General features: G+C 34.3%; 1 protein-coding gene across 4 annotated transcripts in view; it reads left to right on the top strand.

The window, feature by feature from the left end:
* Positions 1-5400: 5400 nt before the first annotated feature.
* Positions 5401-17871, top strand: part of LOC129953984 (phosphatidylinositol 4,5-bisphosphate 5-phosphatase A-like) — a 34845-nt gene continuing 22374 nt past the window's right edge. The window contains exons 1-2 of one of the 4 annotated variants that reach the window (XM_056067557.1): positions 5401-5688; positions 5976-6133. In XM_056067557.1, coding sequence (XP_055923532.1) covers positions 6105-6133 — 29 coding nt within the window. In that variant the 5' untranslated portion in view covers positions 5401-5688; positions 5976-6104. The remainder of the gene's footprint in view (positions 5689-5975; positions 6134-17871) is intronic. The other 3 variants (XM_056067556.1, XM_056067558.1, XM_056067559.1) reach the window with 3 other exon arrangements.

Here is a 17871-nt window from a genome sequence, read left to right as displayed (position 1 = left end):
GAGATAAAATTAGTTGAAAGCAATAATCTCAAATTTTTGAAAATATATTTGAGTCAAAAAACAATTCCTACCAACTTTTGTAAATGTTCTTATTAATTTAAAAAAAACTGTGAACTCTAAATGTTACTAGATGTTAAAAACGTAATTCTTCGTTGCAAAAAATTGTATTGGAGATAAAATTAATTTTGTTCGTAAGATTTTCGAGGTGAAAAATAGATATTTAGGGTTAACCAAAATGTTCCACTTTTTTACTTGCTTTTACTTTTGAACTATGTATGTGGCAAGTTTTGCATTGTGCAAAATTTCGAACTCGAGATTTTAATCAAACATGATATATCCATGGCAGAGGAGTCGAAAAAAGTGGGTCTAGCGATTCCATCCGGTCTCTTTTGTCTGTCTGTCCACGCTCCTACAACCTAAACTATTGTGTCGAATAAGCTCCAACTTGGAAGTTAACGTTTTGAGAAGATTCGCGTTAGGCGTTTTTTTCATTTTTTTAAGATCAAAACTAACAGTCTCTAAAATACAACTACTGTTTACGTGTCACTTCATAACTTAAATCCAAAACGCATAAGAGCCTGACTGTAAACAACACATGAATAGCAATTTCTAGTACTTGTTTGTATGCTTGTTTTTTTTATTAACTTTAACGAGAAAAATAAGCTGAACGTAATAACTCCATGTTTGCGCTGAAAACTTGTAGTAAAGATGGAATGTGATTGGATTGTAGTAGGTACCTTCTACCTACCAATAACATTACTTCATTATCATCATAAACATGTCCTCATCTATCTATCTGCATAAAGCTGAGCACGCCAATGAAATAATAGGCAATAGCTTAAAAATTTAAACATACATGTTCTGCCTCCTTTTTATCTTCAGATAATTTATTTTCCATCCTTGTTCCTCCAATATGAAATTTAAATAAAGCTATCCAAAGGAAAAAGCTTTGAATGAACTAATTGAATACACAAACAATTGTTTTCGTTAAGTAAGTTTTAAAATATTTTTCATTTCCGGGATGAGTTGTCCTACGATGAGTTGAGTCTTGGGATGAATCGTGCGGTTTTTTTGACAAATAAAATGGCATTTATATCTCTGAAGACAAACTTATTTTACAGGTATATTTTAAAATGTTATATACGTTCTTTTTTACACATACTTTTTGCATACAGGAACAAATTCGTGCGACCCAGTCGTTCATTTTATTTTAAGTTGATATGGTAAAACCGACTTAATATTCTTGAGAGCCCTCTCTTCTTATTGCATTATTATCTGAACAACAAAATGTATTTAAAGTCGATACTGGCACTGGGTCTTGAGCTATGGACGACGAAAAAACGTACGGATGTGCGAACGTACGTAAACACGCACGCATAGACATCTATCTAAAAATCTTTTATTTCGACTCGAAACATCGAGATATGTTAAAATTTTCAATTCGACAAATCGAACCGATTACTATGGAAAGTTAAAAAACGTTGTTTACCAAACAAATTTTCTGCAACGAAATCTCTTCAACAAAAAACAAATGAAAAGAACTTGTTCTATAACTATAATATGAACATAAACCTTTACGATTATTTTTTTCTTATAATAAGCTAATAAGCGCACACTCAAGGGGATATAAAGGGTGATTTTTTTGAGGTTAGGATTTGTATGCATTAGTATTTGACAGATCACACGGGATTTCAGACATGGTGTCAAAGACAAAGATGCTCAGTATGCTTTGACATTTCATCATGAATAGACTTACTAACGAGCAACGCTTGCAAATCATTGAATTTTATTACCAAAATCAGTGTTCGGTTCGAAATGTGTTTCGCGCTGTACGTCCGATTTATGGTCTACATAATCGACCAAGTGAGCAAACAATTAATGCGATTGTGACCAAGTTTCGCACTCAGTTTACTTTATTGGACATTAACCCTAGAAAGATAACCTACGTCTATTGGACGTATAAATCATGTGTATCTCTTATGGCCTATGAAATATGGTTATCTTTCTAGGCTTAAACCAACCACACGAATGCGTACAGTGCGTACAGAAGAGAATATTGCGTCTGTTTCTGAGAGTGTTGCTGAAGACCGTGAAATGTCGATTCGTCGCCGTTCGCAGCAATTGGGTTTGTGTTATTCGACCACATTGACGATTTTACGCAAAGATCTTGGTGTAAAACCGTATAAAATACAGCTCGTGCAAGAACTGAAGCCAAACGATCTGCCACAACGTCGAATTTTCAGTGAATGGGCCCTAGAAAAGTTAGCAGAAAATCCGCTTTTTTATCGACAAATTTTGTTCAGCGATGAGGCTCATTTTTGGTTGAATGGCTACGTAAATAAGCAAAATTGCCGCATTTGGAGTGAAGAGCAAAATTGCCGCATTTGGAGTGAAGAGCAACCAGAAGCCGTTCAAGAACTGCCCATGCATCCCGAAAAATGCACTGTTTGGTGTGGTTTGTACGCTGGTGGAATCATTGGACCGTATTTTTTCAAAGATGCTGTTGGACGCAACGTTACGGTGAATGGCGATCGCTATCGTTCAATGCTAACAAACTTTTTGTTTGCCAAAAATGGTAGAACTGAACTTGGTTGACATGTGGTTTCAACAAGTTGGCGCTACATGCCACACAGCTCGCGATTCTATGGCCATTTTGAGGGAAAACTTCGGAGAACAATTCATCTCAAGGAAAGGACCGGTAAGTTGGCCACCAAGATCATGCGATTTGACGCCTTTAGACTATTTTTTGTGGGGCTACGTCAAGTCTAAAGTCTACACAAATAAGCCAGCAACTATTCCAGCTTTGGAAGACAACATTTCCGAAGAAATTCGGGCTATTCCGGCCGAAATGCTCGAAAAAGTTATCCAAAATTGGACTTTCCGAATGGACCACCTAAGACGCAGCCGCGGTCAACATTTAAATCAAATTATCATCAAAAAGTAAATGTCATGGACCAATCTAACGTTTCAAATAAAGAATCGATGAGATTTTGCAAATTTTATGGGTTTTTTTTTTTAAAAAGTTCTCAAGCTCTTAAAAAATCACCGTTTATTACCTTTATTATGTAGACACAGTGTGAGCACTAGGAAAGGGAGAGAGGGGTTGAAAGGAGATGTCGGTGCACATTGGTTTTGAATTCCTGAATATTGCAATAGCTGGGAAAGACAGAGTGTGGCAAGCATTCCACTTTGACAGTACGACAGAAGATGGGCTCGAGGGTATATTGATGAGCATTCCTAGAAGCGCAAGTATTACGGTTGAACTGTTTAAGGGGAGGAATGCAGCTGGCTATTTCTCTAGAGCATAAACCATTAAAATAACGGTAAAACAGTGTGAGACAAGAAACATTTCGACGATGTTCAAGTGACGTAAATGAAACGGTTTCTTATTCCCCATTGTACAATGCTGTTTAGGTCGGAATTTAATGAGCTTATCATATTTTGTCGTTGCAGTTCCACATCCGAAGAAGAGGGGTGTGAATCTGAAAACGAATATGAAAAGCTAAGAGTTCTATCGTCAGCGAAACAATGTATTGGATTAGAAATTGCAGACAGGAGATCATTAATAAAAATGAGAAAGAGTGTTGGAGATAAAACAGAGCCCTGGGGCTAACCAGCATTTATTTTGTGGTTTTCAGACTGACTTGAATCCATCTAATCCAATGAAGGAGGGATTCATGCAAACCGAAAGCACGCATTTTCGATAAGAGAGCCTGATGCCAAACCCTATCAAATGCTTTTGAAATATCTAGTGCAATAATTTTACTTTCTCCAAAACTATGTAAAGATTTGTTCCACTGTTCGGTGAGATGAACCATGAGATCACCAGTGGACCTATTGCTACGAAAGCCGTATTGCCTGTCATTAAGAAGCTTTCGATCTTCAAGATATTTCTTGAGCTGATAATTAATCAGCGTTTCCATGACCTTGGAAAGAAGGGACGTAAGTGCAATCGGTCGATAATTAGACGGCGAGGAAGATTCGCCTTTTTTGGGAATAGGCTGGACAAATGCGGTTTTCCATCCGCTCGGAACGAGACCTGAGGAGTAGGACAGATGAAAAAGCTTACGCAGTGGTTTTGCCAGCGATGAAGAACACCTCTTCAGAACAATAGTGGGGATACCATCCGGACCAGCAGATTTATGTATGTTAAGATCTTTTAGGTCTCTCGCTACAGTACGAGCGCGAAAAAAGATTTGCCCCATAGAATTATTAACTCGCTCAAGTACAGGCGGAGTCATAACACTCACTGGCAGCGTTGAATTGGCGGCGAACTCCCTAGCAAAGAGATTTGCTTTCTCTAAAGATCTAACAAATGGAGCGTCATTCACTCCAAATCTACTTTCTAATTTAAATTATAACTTCTTGAAAAATATGACATATTGGGCCGTATAAATAATCAAATTTATATACTAAAGATTCTTATTACTAAACGATGCATTTTATAGCCTAAATATTGAAGTCGATTATTAACAATAACCTATTTATGGTTTGACCCGTGGCATGATGGTTAGTGCGATGGACTGGACTTTCATGGGAAAGGTCTTGGGTTCGATCCCTGCCTAAGCCACCTTAAGTTTTTTTGACGGGTACTGCCTCTTGCGAGGAATTGACAAATTTTCCCAGAGTAATTCTTGTCATGAAAAGTGCTTTCTGAAATTTGCCGTTCGGATTTGACTCAAAATTGAAGGTCCCTTCCATCCCTGTAAACAGTACTCGCACACAGGAATGGTTGAGAGTTGTCAGTCACTAGACCCTAGTTCTCAAACGGACTGTTGCGCCACCCAATTTATTTAATTTATGGTTTAAAATGAAAAAAAATTGACCTAACATAAAAATTGATATTATGGAAATTTTTCAAATATTTTGAAGTCAGCTCTAAAATTAATTATTGGTAGAATCTATTCACTAGACTTTGCTTTTAATAAAATAGCGTTTATTAAAACTGTGACCTAAATTAGTTTTAAAAACAAGAAAACACTTTTTTTCAGTAAATTAATTGCTTCTTGTCACCTCTTTTAGTTGTCTACTGCTTTTAAAAAATATTGTATCCATGAAAATTACTATGAAATATACTCAAAATGTTGATAAAGCAATACAACTGAAAAAATACTAATCCATATTAAAATAAGCTAATTGAAGATTATACAAATATTACTTTTTTATACATAAATAAAAACAAAGCCGGTTGTAGCGCTACTACATTATTTAGATTTCAATATGTTTCCACCCAAATGTATTTTACTACATTTTTTTATATAACTCCCATCTACTACAAATGTTGAAATGTCATTCTACTATGACGTCTGTCATCTAATGTCACTGTCAGTGGTTTCTTCTTCTACGCTCCAAATAAATAAGTTCATTAGAAAAACTTCCGCAACTTGAAATTTGAGAAAAACGTTTGCCTTTTCTCAGTTCAATTTTTGCATTTCTCGTGTTTACAACTTGTCCATTGGAACAAGAAACAACAACCATTTTTATCCGTCGCGCATTTAATCAATTCAATTAATTATTCTGTTCACCTTGCATTGTTTTTGTTTGTCACTAAGATTAAAAAAGAAATAACTAAGCAATAGAAACAAGTGCGCATTGTGATAGAAAGAATATTATTTATTTATTTTTGTATGAAAAATAAGAAAATTCTACTTTTGTTATGAATGCAACAACCTTAATCGCTGAATTGTGGTAATTCTTTTTCTGTTTGTTTCCAAAATCTCTTCCTAAAACTAAAAATTGTCTTTTAAAAATTAATCTTACTCTAATTAAACTTTACTAAACAACATAGAAAAGTTTACTTTTCATTAATCTAGCTACATTCTACATAACTAAGTTCAATTAAAGTTATAAAGGCCAAGCACTATAGCACAGAAGTCAAAAAGCTAGAATCACTTTTAGAAACACGTCTTCATATTTCTTCCTCCATACGGTAGAAAAATTAAATTTATTATTTTATTTTTATTTATTTGAATTAGAAATTCTGCGCAAAACTTGTGAAGTACTAAAAGTGCCCGTCGCTGAATAAAGTGAAAGAATTAAATAAAAGAAACTTTGATAATATTTGAAATAAAAAAGAAAACCAAAAAGACACAAATCCAAGCAAAATGAATAAAACAACGCCTTGGAACTTTAAGTAAGTGTTGCAGACTTGAAATTAAAAGCAATTTTAAAAAAAGTAAAGAACTTACATTGAATTTTTGTTTTCATTTTGTTTTTGTGATCATAAGAAACAACACAGAACCGGTATATAAGAGAATAGAATAATAATGTATGTACATAAGTTTATGCTTCCAAAGTTTAGCAGAAGACCTAAAAAAAGGCTTTGCGATCTCGCTGACAGCGACATTCTTTCCGCGCGAATTCATCTTAGCATCATCAGTTTTAAGTTGAATTCTTTAAGTTACAACTTCGCTGTCAACGAATAAATTTTGTTATAAATATTTGCTTTAAATGTTGTCTGCTGATTTGTTTATCAATATGATTTCGTTTCTTACTCTATGTCTTTCCAATCTTTTTCTTGTTATGTATACAAAGAGAACTCAATGACACATGTTGACTGTTGCATAACTTTTCCATTTTCGATACAATATGATACAAGACTGCTGTCGATTGTATTGGACTTTTAATTGATGGTTCTCCGCTTCCTCTTCATGTAAACATTACCATTATTCTTTTGCTCCAGAAATAAGTCTTTTCATTATTTTTGTTGTAAATTTAATCGAAAATGAGAATGAAAATGGAAAGGTACACATATCTCGAGTTAATTGAGTACTTGTGCACTTGTTTTATGAGATAACTCGTAGATGTTGTTTACAAAAACTCATTCCATACATTTATGTGGGTACCTACAAAATAAATGTTGACTTTCATCATCATCATCGTCGTTATCTTGGATGTCAGAGAGTCCTTGTGTTTTTATTTTTGCATTAAATTTAGATTTTAATCAATGCTGTTTATTTGTATTTTTTTTTAATAATTTGATTTGATCATCGTTTTTTGTGTAAGAATTGTTAATTCACTGTTTCGTTGTCATCATAAAACCGGATTTCTAATGCCATTCAATATGGTTGCAAATTATTGCTTTCATTCGAAGTTTACTTCAACAAAATTGCGACTCTAGGTAGAGGTACAATGTTTACTGTTTATGGAAAGCTTTACTAGAACTACCTGTGTACTTATCTCTAACTTATGCTGCGTAACAAATAATTACGAGGTTGTTATTGCTTAGAGATTTTTGTTATTATTGTTGTTGCTGTTAGTAGTGATTTATTTAAGTTATTTGTCTTGTTTTTTTTTTTTTTGTAACAATATTATTTATTGTGAAGATAATGTACATTTTCTTTGTGTTTACGTTTTAACTTAGTGTAAATGGATAATATTTTAGAAATAACCAAATTCAACGGACTGCCAAAATTATTAAAATAAATGGCGGATGAAAAAATTAAGAATTTCAGTTTGGAATTTATCAATTTACTAAAAAATTTTTAGTAATTTAGTTCAGTTGATAAATTTACATGAAATCAATGTTGTGAACATGAATGTTGATCTATTATGCATATAGGTAGTAAAATACTATACAAAGTTAAAGCGCCAGAAAATGAAACGTTTTTTTATAGAGGACCAAAAACAAGCTTTTTTCTATGGAAGGAAGTTTAGAAGGTAAAAACAATTAAAATAAGAAGCTGGGATGCGACCCACCCCATTACTTCCCATTGGTACCCGCTTAAAACTTTCAAATAGTATTTTTTGTAGGAAGTCAATTTTATTGTTAAGAGAAATTATTGAATAAGTAGAAAGATATACAGTAAGTGTCATTTATATTCCGTTTTTATTCTTAAACATACTTTAAGATATACGATAAACAACGCAAAAAGGACACATGTAAACGCTTCATTATTTTTGTTTTCTTTGCTGAGTTTGACATTTGCTCCGATTAACAGTTTATCTATTCAAGAGTACCTTTAAAATAAAGTGTGGACTAGACGTTTGCATACATTTTTAAAACGATTTAGTGTAAGATCGTGTGGTTTTATTTAAAAAGTTAATCATAGGGCGCAAAGAAAAAAATGCAAGCCTTGAAAAAAAACCTTGTTATTTTTCACCATAATAAAGGTGAAACATACAAACAAATTGCAGATATTTTAGACATGAAGCCAAACACTATCGGTGATATTGTTAGAGGGTATACAAGATAAGGAAGGATCGAACTAAAGAAGCAGATGGGTCAACCAAAAAAGTTGACAATGAAAGAAGAATGTCTTATAGTAAGAAAAATTGAAGCAAATCCTCGTTTAAGTGCACCAAAAATTATGCAAAAAGTGTTAATGGAACGCGAAAAGAAAATATATGCATCAACGGTACGCCGAACCATAAAGACAATGGTCGTGTAGCCCGAAAAAAAAACATTTATCAATATGTGCAACACGCAAATTCGGATCAAATATGCGAGGTAACTCAAAAATAAGGATGCAACTTGGTGAGATGATGTAATATTTGCTGACGAGAGTAAGTAAAACCTCTTTGGATCTGAAGGAAGAGTTATGGTGTGGCCCAAGCCAAATGAAGAGCTTTAAAGCAGGAACACAAAGCAAACAGTGAAGCATGGAGGCATTCACATCATGGTTAGGGGTGCATTTCGGCAAGGAGCATGGGAAATTTAGTATTCATCGACGGTACGAGTATATTGAATATGGAACACTATTTGAGGATCCTAAAAGAAAATGTAAGGCAAAGTGCTGAGAAAATGGGCATTTTAAAGATTTTCAAATTTTCCAGGACAACGACCCGAACCAGAAGGTACATGTTGTAAGGGAATGGCTTCTGTATAACTGTCAAAAAGTTATCAAAACACCTCAACAATTTTCAGACCTTAACCCAATCGACAATTGGAGGGATGAATTGAACCGTCGAATTCGCGAAAACCCCCTATCTTCAATAAGTGCACTAAAGCAACGGCTTCAAGAAGAATGGAGCAAAATTGGCATTGAATACCTTCAAACAATTATACAAAATATGCCCAAGCGACTGAACGGAGTTTTATCCAGTCAAGGGTATTAAAATCAATAGTAAGAAGGTTTAATTAAAAAGTTTATACAAGTACGAATATTAATGAAGTGTTATTTTTTGAGTTGTCGTATTCTTTATTTATTTTATTTTGTTAATTTGCTATTTTAATTAAAAAATTTATGAACTTATTAAATACAAAATATTTTAAAGAAAAACTAATTTTTAACTTTTTTAAAGTTTAAAGAGAAAAGTAAAGTGTTTTTATGGAATGAAACAAAAAAAAAAAACAATATTAATGGCACTCACTGTACATACAATCCAATACCTAAAATTAAGGTGTTTTACGTAAAGATGTATTCAAGGAGTTAAATCAGCATATTTATCTTCTTTTATTCTCAAGATATTTAACTTAAACATTGTTTTTACTTACTTACTTACTTACTTACTTACTTAAGGTGGCGCTACAGTCCGGGGCGGACCTGGGCCTCAACCAACATGCGTCTCCAGCCAGCTCGGTTCCTAGCTAGCTGTCTCCAGTTTCGCACGCCAAGTTGGTTGAGGTCCTCTGCCACCTGTGTGAGCCGCCTGAGTCACTGTTTTCCTCTACTACGCCGCCGTCCCTCGGGATTGGATTCGAAGACCAAACATAGTTTTTTAGTGCTTTTTAATAACTTTTTGTTTCAAGTTTTTATTTTTCTTCCAAAAAAATTAACAAATATTTTAATTTTAATTTTTGAAATTTATTTTTTCAATGAAGACAGTTGGGCGTCAATATTTTGTTTTTGTTACCTAGATACATGAGTCGTAGGTCCCGTGGTATAATGGTTAGTGCGTAAGACTGTCCTGCTAGCGGTCTTGTTTTGAAATCCTGTCCGTGTCACCTAAATTTTTAAGGGTACTACCTTTTGCGAGGAATTGTCAAATCCTCCAAAAGTAATGTATGCCATGAAAAGTGCTTTCTTATTTGGCAATGCCGTTCGGATTCGACATAAGAGCTGTAAGTCCCCTCCGTCCCTGCAATAACTCGCACACAGGAATGATTCAGGGTTATCTTTTTAGACACTTGAGTCAAAACTAATTCTTAGCAGTTTCAAGTTGTTTTCTGTAGGATTTCTTTTTTTTTTTATAATAATTGATTTTTTTTTAGTAAAAACTAAATAAAAGTCAAAAAAATATTTTGTACAGGATTAAATAATTTTTAAGCAAATTCATTCAAAATCATTTTAGTAGCATTTTTTAAGGTTTCATTTTTATAAAAAGAACTGTCAATTTAATTTTATTGAATTAATTACATAATATTGGCAACAATATTTTGTATTAAATGACGTATTTTTGAAAGCAGCAACATTATTTATTACTGAGATATTCGAGTCCAAAATCAATTTTTCCCAGTAGTCTTTTTAAGGGTTTTTAATTTTGTTAAGAAAAATTTCAACTGGATTTTTTTTAATGATATCCAATAGTTACCACAACAACCTTTATAAGAACAAAATATTTTAAAGCCATTGTCTTCAATTTCTGCCAAGACATTCGAGTGGAACTCAATTTTTAACAATTTTTAGTAGTAGTTTTATTATGTTTTTATTTTTGAAAAAAAAACCGGGCGATTTAATTTACCAATGTTTAAAAATGTTTAGTAAAAAAACTCTCCACTTAATTTTGTAGAAAGTCTTTTCTGAATCTTTCTACTTCTAAGTCTGTATAACAAAATTCGTCGATAATTTTTACTGGTTCTTGGGATATAGTCGACATAAAAAGTTTCCCGAACGCACGTACAATTCCCAATCGAACGTTGAAAACTAAAGAAGTTTAAAATAACCCAACTCGGTTTTTTGAAATTATGTCAAATACCTTGCCGGTCGCAGTAATAAACGTTACAAGATATCATGATGCTATGCCAACTTTTGCAATCTTAATATCAATGAACCTACTAATCGTAGATATTATTTATTTTAAACACATTCAAATAAAAGATGTTAAAAAGAGTCTGGGATGCGACCCATACAGATAACTTCCCATCTTGTCTGTCGATTTGTCTTGATTAAAAGTTTGAAGATTTTTATTTTTTGTAAAAAAAAACTTATCAATTCGATTTTTTTTTAAATTTTTTTCCAAATATTGAAAAGAATATTTCTTATAAGTGAAAATAAGTTGAGGGCCATAATCTCATCTAATAAGAACGTTTTCGACTGCAAATAAAGACCGTTACGTTGTCTGAATCTGCCAAATGTATAGTAAAATATTGACTGTTTGGAAGTTAATTGAGAGTTCCGCTTTTCCATAGGATTTAAGGTTCAATTTAATGGCAGCAAGTGTAGAACACATGCAGTTCTAGTCACAGTTCTAAATGTTTTTAAACTCAATTTTGAAATATTAATCCGGAGTTATTAGATCTTGTTTTGATCTCAGAACTTTTTCAATTGGTCACAATAAAACCAACAAAATTATATCTTGCAAAAAAGCTATTGGTAATAAGAGGGGCTTACAACCCAGAATCACGCATTGGCTATACACATTTTTAATCAGACCGATTTTAATGTACGGTGTGGCAGTATAGTGGACTGCTTTAGAGAAAGCTGTAAACCGAGACAAATTAAATAAAGTGCAACGTTCAGCTTGCTTATGTATAAATATCGCTTCGCACGACCCCATCTGCGGCACTGGACATCTTAATCTACCTAACACCTCTTGACATTTTTAGCAACGAAATATATAAAAAAAGAAATATTCGCCTCAAAGCTTCGTCGCAGTGAACTAACAACAACATTGGCCACTCCGTAATTCTTAGGTATTTAGAATCAATTCCAAACCACACAGACTACACCATCCCCTAACTGCAATTCGACAAAAATTTCCAGATTTCTGTACATCCTAGACATTTTTGGGAGGACAGGACATTCTTGGAGGATGATTCAATCCATTTTTACACAGAAGGGTTGGTGGAGGTGTGTATACTCTGAAAGACTGAAATTAAGTCTCTCGTTCCGCCTTCCCAATCATTGTAGCGTGTTCCAGGCGGGACTATTGGCTATAAAAGAAGTCTTGCCCTGGCTTAAAGAAAACGTGATATCAACATCTGATATCCTTTTGTTGTTAGATAGTCCAGGCTGCTATCAAATCACTGGACTCTGTCTCTACAAACTCTATAATAATCCATAACTGTCGATCTTCCCTAATGAAGATGGCACAACAGTTTAATACTCACCTTAGCTGGGTGCCGACTCATAGAGACATTCACAGGTAACTGTAAGGCAAATGAACTCGCCAGGAACGGTACAGTGCAGCCCATCCTACCACGTTTGGCACATACTGATATACCAATCGCTACTTGTAAACTGTTGCTAATGCAAGACGCTGTGAGAAGAGCAGGCACCAGGTTTAACAACATCACCACGTGTCAGGTCCCAAAAAACATCTGGCCAACACTAGATCAAGGTGCTTGCTATCTCTAAGCAGATCGCATATAAGCTCGATAATAGGTGTCATAACAGGAATCTGTCTAATAGGAAAGCACGCCACTAGACGTATTCTCTTATGACTTGTGCAGAAGCTTTAAGAGGTGGAACCAATTCTTCATCTTCTCTGCACATGCCCTGCTCTGGCTCGAAAACGCAAGAATAGGAGAATTCTTTAACGATCTAAACGATCTGAATCATATCAGCATAATCAGCCTCTCACGTTTCGTAAGGGACTCAAACTGGTTCCATTGAGCTTAGGAGGAAGCCTCAAGATTCATGTGGTATCACAATGGGCCATTAAACTGGCCCAAGTGTGTCCGTTTCCATCTTGGACAGCCACTTTAACCTAACCTAACCACATAGAAATTGGTACAAGGTGTTTTTTCAGACATGTGGTTTTCAAATAGAAATAAAACGCATATAATTTAATGTTATGGCCAATAGTTCAGCTTTATTATTAAGATAAGTGTTTTCCATTATGTTTCAAAATAGATTTCGGCCAATCTGTGGCCGTTTTTCATCTCGGGCTTATCTGCGTAGTCAAGCTTCACATACCCGCACACAAAAAGTCCAGCGGTGTTAAAACGGCCGATCTTGGAGGACACACCACCAAAAGTTTCCTTTAAAAAATGAATGCATCGCGTGAATTTAACTGTTATATTGGTAATTAATATGCACGATTTGCGGCACGGGCTCCATAAAATTTTGACAACCAATGTATATTTAAAAAAATCACAAATAAAAAAAACATTTATGAATTACTTAATAATTCACAAAGTGCTAAAGAAAAGAAACAAACTAACAAAAATCAAATTATTTTCAACTAAGCTGTCTGCATATAATTTATTATTATTCAACTTAATTTTTTGTTTGGTGGTCTCAAATTTATAACAAATAAATGTGCACATTTTGTTTTTGTTTAAGAACAAAAACAACAGTCTAAAAATCTTCAGTCTTATTTCTTATAAAACGTTAATGGTTTCTTATTTAATCTATTCATTAATTTTCATCCACTAAACGCATTTCCTATGAATTTAATTGAATTTTAGTTAACATGATTAACTTTCTCTTAACTAATTTGATAATTAAAATGAATGTTTCATAACACCAGTTAATAATTTGCTCGATTACCTAGCATAAGCTCATTCGTAAGTTTTAATTATTTCTGTTTTTGGTTGAATTCCTTGTGTATGAGCATTCAATTTGAACGAGAGAATGAAGTTTATGTGGCTGTTTGAAAATTGTAAATAAATCTCAAACCTTTCTAAAGTATTCGATGTTAAAAATCTGTTATTGTGATAAAAATAGATTTGTTAAAAAAAATCCCCAAGTTATGTTTTGTTTTATCACTGTGCCCTAAAGGTACTATCTTATATTTGGCACGTCAAGTCAAAGCGTTATCCGAGTAAAGATTAGTGTTTCTAATTACTAGATATTCAACCAAAAAAAAAAAACTTTTCAATTTACAAACAAAAATATAAAATTCACGGGAATTGGGGCTAAAATTCTCAAGAATTTTTAATAAAGAAACACACCTAATTAACCTTAAACATTATCTACCCCCAAAAATTAATTTAACGCCACCAGCCTTGTATACCTAGATTACAAAATTATTGATTTTCGTATCATTTTATGAATCACAGTAAATCACCTCAAATAAACACTTCCGCAAAATTCGGTTGAAACGAATATTCATAAAGATTTTATCAAATCATAAAATTTCATCGTTTGATTGTATAAACAAATTTTCACTTTGCCATAATCTATTTTATTTTTTGTATATTTTTTTTATAATTTTGAATATTTTATTGGTTTGTTTAAATATGAATATGAGAATATTGAACACAATCAATATAAAGCTCTTAATAGATAAATATATAAATGTCATTTAAATTTTATAACATATTCCTAGGAAATTGTTATCATTTCTTTATCCACTCTTTGAGGATTAGAGTACAAAAAAGCGGTCTTATCAAACACCACAATCAATTACAGACCTTTTTCTTTATTTATCAATCACGTGTGTCATTGATTTTAATTCATATGATAAGTAATTCAAAGAAAAAGAATACAAATTAGAAGCATGAACATTTATAAAAGCTTCTTATCCCTAAAGTACCTTTTGTTGAAAGTTACCCCGAAATAAGTGACAAGTTTTTACAAAAAAAAAATATTGATTAGATTTTGTATCTAAATAAAACCTTGTTAATTTATGAATAAGATACAAGAAATTCAAGGAAACTACCAAAACTTTGACTTAATTAGCTTTACAACTTGCATGGAATTTGTTGTGTAAAAATAATGTATGACACATGGCCTAAGCGATTGATGATCTGCTTCGATCCCATTTTGTACCAATTTTTCGAGAATAATAGGTCTTATATCATCAAATAAATTTCATCGAATGGTGGAATCTAAATGACCAATCGTTTCTGCTTTATCAACATAGACCAGAAATGTGACCTATCCCATAAACTATTGTCTATACGTGTCATATGACGCGAATTGGGTGGGCAATTCTAAGATCGATTTCTTAAGATAATTCGTTCACTAAACGTTTGGCTCAACAAATATGATTGCATATAGGATTTATGGTTTGTTCGAACCATTTCACACCATTAGGCATTTTTCGTCGAACGGCTACAATCGCCAGAGATCGGCAAATCCTTTTCCGACCCAGTTACAAGTAACCTCTCTCGAAGTTCTCTGCCGCCAACACAATGTATCGAAAACCAGTGGCAATATTGCCAAGATGCAATCAGAGAAGCCGCCTCTGATGTGCTGGGTTTCAAACAGCCACCAACAGGGAACCCCTGTTTGATGAGGAATGTCGGCAGGCAAATGCAGCCAAACGACAGGCACGCAAAGCGTCGCTGCATAAAAGGACGAGTGCTGCTCATGAGCTTTATGACAGAAGAGGTGAGAGGAACGCCGATCTCTCAGAAGAAAAAAAGAGAGGGCATGAGAAGCGTGCGGTCGAAGATGTTGAGAGGTTTAAAAGCAGGAATGAAGTTCTAAAGTTTTATGAACAGTTAAAACGAAATTCACAGGCTGCAAAGACGGAAGTGAGAACATAATAGTGGAACCGCAGTCAGTGCTAAGGATATGGTAGGACCACTTCTGCAGACTGTATAACGGCGACGACGAACCGAATTCCGCTGTCAGGCAGGATTATCCATTCAACATAGACGACGAAAGACAACAATCCCGCCCTTCCGACTTAGACGAAGTAAAGATTGCCATATTTAAGCTGAAGTCTAATAAAGCCGTGGGGCGGATGGCTTGAATGCCGAGCTCTTTAAAGCAGCTGGAGATAAGTTAGTTAGGAGCATGCACCAACTTATCTGTAAGATATGGTCGGAGGAAAGCATGCCTGATGAATGGAACCTCCGTATTGTTTGCCCGATCCTGAAAAATTAGACCCTCTAAACTGCACCAACTATAGAGGAATCAGTCTACTTAACATCGCCTATAAAATCATCTCTGCCGTAATATGTGAACTTCTAAAGCCCATCGTCAACAACCTGATAGGTCCTTATCAGTGTGGTTTTAGACCAGGAAAGTCCACAGTTGATCAAATATTCACATTACGGCAGATCCTGGAAAAAACCCAAGAACACCAAATCGACACCCACCATCTTTTCATCGATTTCAAGGCCGCACATGACAGCATCTACAGGTACGAGCTGTATAGAGCCATGACTAGTTTTGGCATCCCTGCCAAACTCGGTTGTTTGTGCAGGATAACCATGGCTGCTCCATAAAGGTTGGAAACAACTTAACCAAATCTTTCGATGTCAAAAAAGATTTTAGACAAGGTGATGCGCTGTAATGAGATTTTTTTGTTCGTGCTTGAAAGAATAGTGCAGAGCTCACACGTCAACACTAGAGGCACTATCTTTCAAAAGTCTGTCCAATTACTGGCATATGCTGATGACATTGACATAATCGGAAGAACTCATCGTGATGTCAATGGGGCTTTTGTGAGTATTGAAGCAGAGGCGGCAAAAATGGGTTTAACGGTTGATGAGGGCAAAACAAAGTACATGCTGTTGTCAAGAAAGGACATACAACACCGACGTGTTGGTCAAAACGTCACAATCGACAGACGTAACTTTGAGGTAGTCAAGGACTTCGTCTACCTAGACTCCGCTGTAAACGCAGAAAACAACAACAAACAGCTAACCGCTGTTTTTTTGGACTAAGAAAGCAATTGAGTGGTAAAGTCCTCTCTCGAGTCTCTATATAAGACCCTTATCATCCCCATCCTGATATAAGTTGCAGAAGCATAGACTATGACAAAAGCGGATGAAAGTACCTTGGGTCGTTTTGAGAAAAAAGTTCTTTGTGTGATTTACGGACCCCAATGCATCAAAGGTTAGTATAGGAGAAGATGGAAAGACGGACTGTTCGAGCCGTACAGCGACGTAGACTTAGCCAGAAGGGTAAAAGTCCAACGACTAAGATGGCTGGGTCACGTAGAGCTCATGGAAACCAATGCTCCGGCGCACAAGTGGAAAGTGACCTCACCCAACTTAGAGCACGAAACAGGGGGTATCTGGCTAGGGACCGAGCTAGATGGAGCAGTTTGATGGGTGAGGCCCTAGTTCACGCAGGACTGTCAGGACGCCACCTTAAGTAAGTAATCTAGCAAAGGGAATTTAACAAAGGTAGAACCTTTTATTAAAATTGTTCGCATTTACTTTTAAAGCAGGGTTGTAACAGTTTTCAATTATTCACCAATCATCAAGTTTAATAACAAAACAGAATATGACAAAATCATTCAAAAGAAGTATCATCACAAAATGTATAGGAAACTTTTTTGTTTGCAATTGTTTGCAATTTTTGTATTTTATTTAGAAACAAATTAATTTATAAAAGTACAAAACAAATTTTGTATTCTAATTATTTCTAAAGAGTCAGCGCAACATAGCTTTTCTATAATCGCGTAGACCTTAAGCTTACGTCTTAACCAAACATTTATATTTCTTAATGTGCTCATAAAATTGTTGTTTACATTTATTTTTGTGATTCATAAAATAAATGTATACACGTGAAGTTAAACCATAAACCAATAGAAGAAACGCAAAAAAAGTCATTAACAAAAATGTCATTGCCTTTGTTGACTTAAATAATAATTATATCGTCATTATATCAGTTATTTATTTATTAAAATATCAGGTTCGAATTTAATTACTGCCCCCAACTTATTTGGAGGAATCTATTCTTACGACTGTCTCAAATGGAATTTGACAAAAATATTTGTCCTATAATTAGTTCCACATTCAAACAAATGAAATGCTCGCTTTCAGTCATTATTTAAAATAAATTCAGAAAATAACTAACAAAACAATTCACATTAAAATACTTAGAGAAAAAATATATGAAATTAATTTGTTTCTGATTC

Source organism: Eupeodes corollae, chromosome 1 (genome assembly GCF_945859685.1).
Source record: "Eupeodes corollae chromosome 1, idEupCoro1.1, whole genome shotgun sequence".
In the NCBI taxonomy this organism is placed as follows: Eukaryota; Metazoa; Arthropoda; class Insecta; order Diptera; family Syrphidae; genus Eupeodes; species Eupeodes corollae.
The sequence above is the reverse complement of the archived record's forward strand: the minus strand, read 5'-3'. Positions and strand labels throughout refer to the sequence as shown.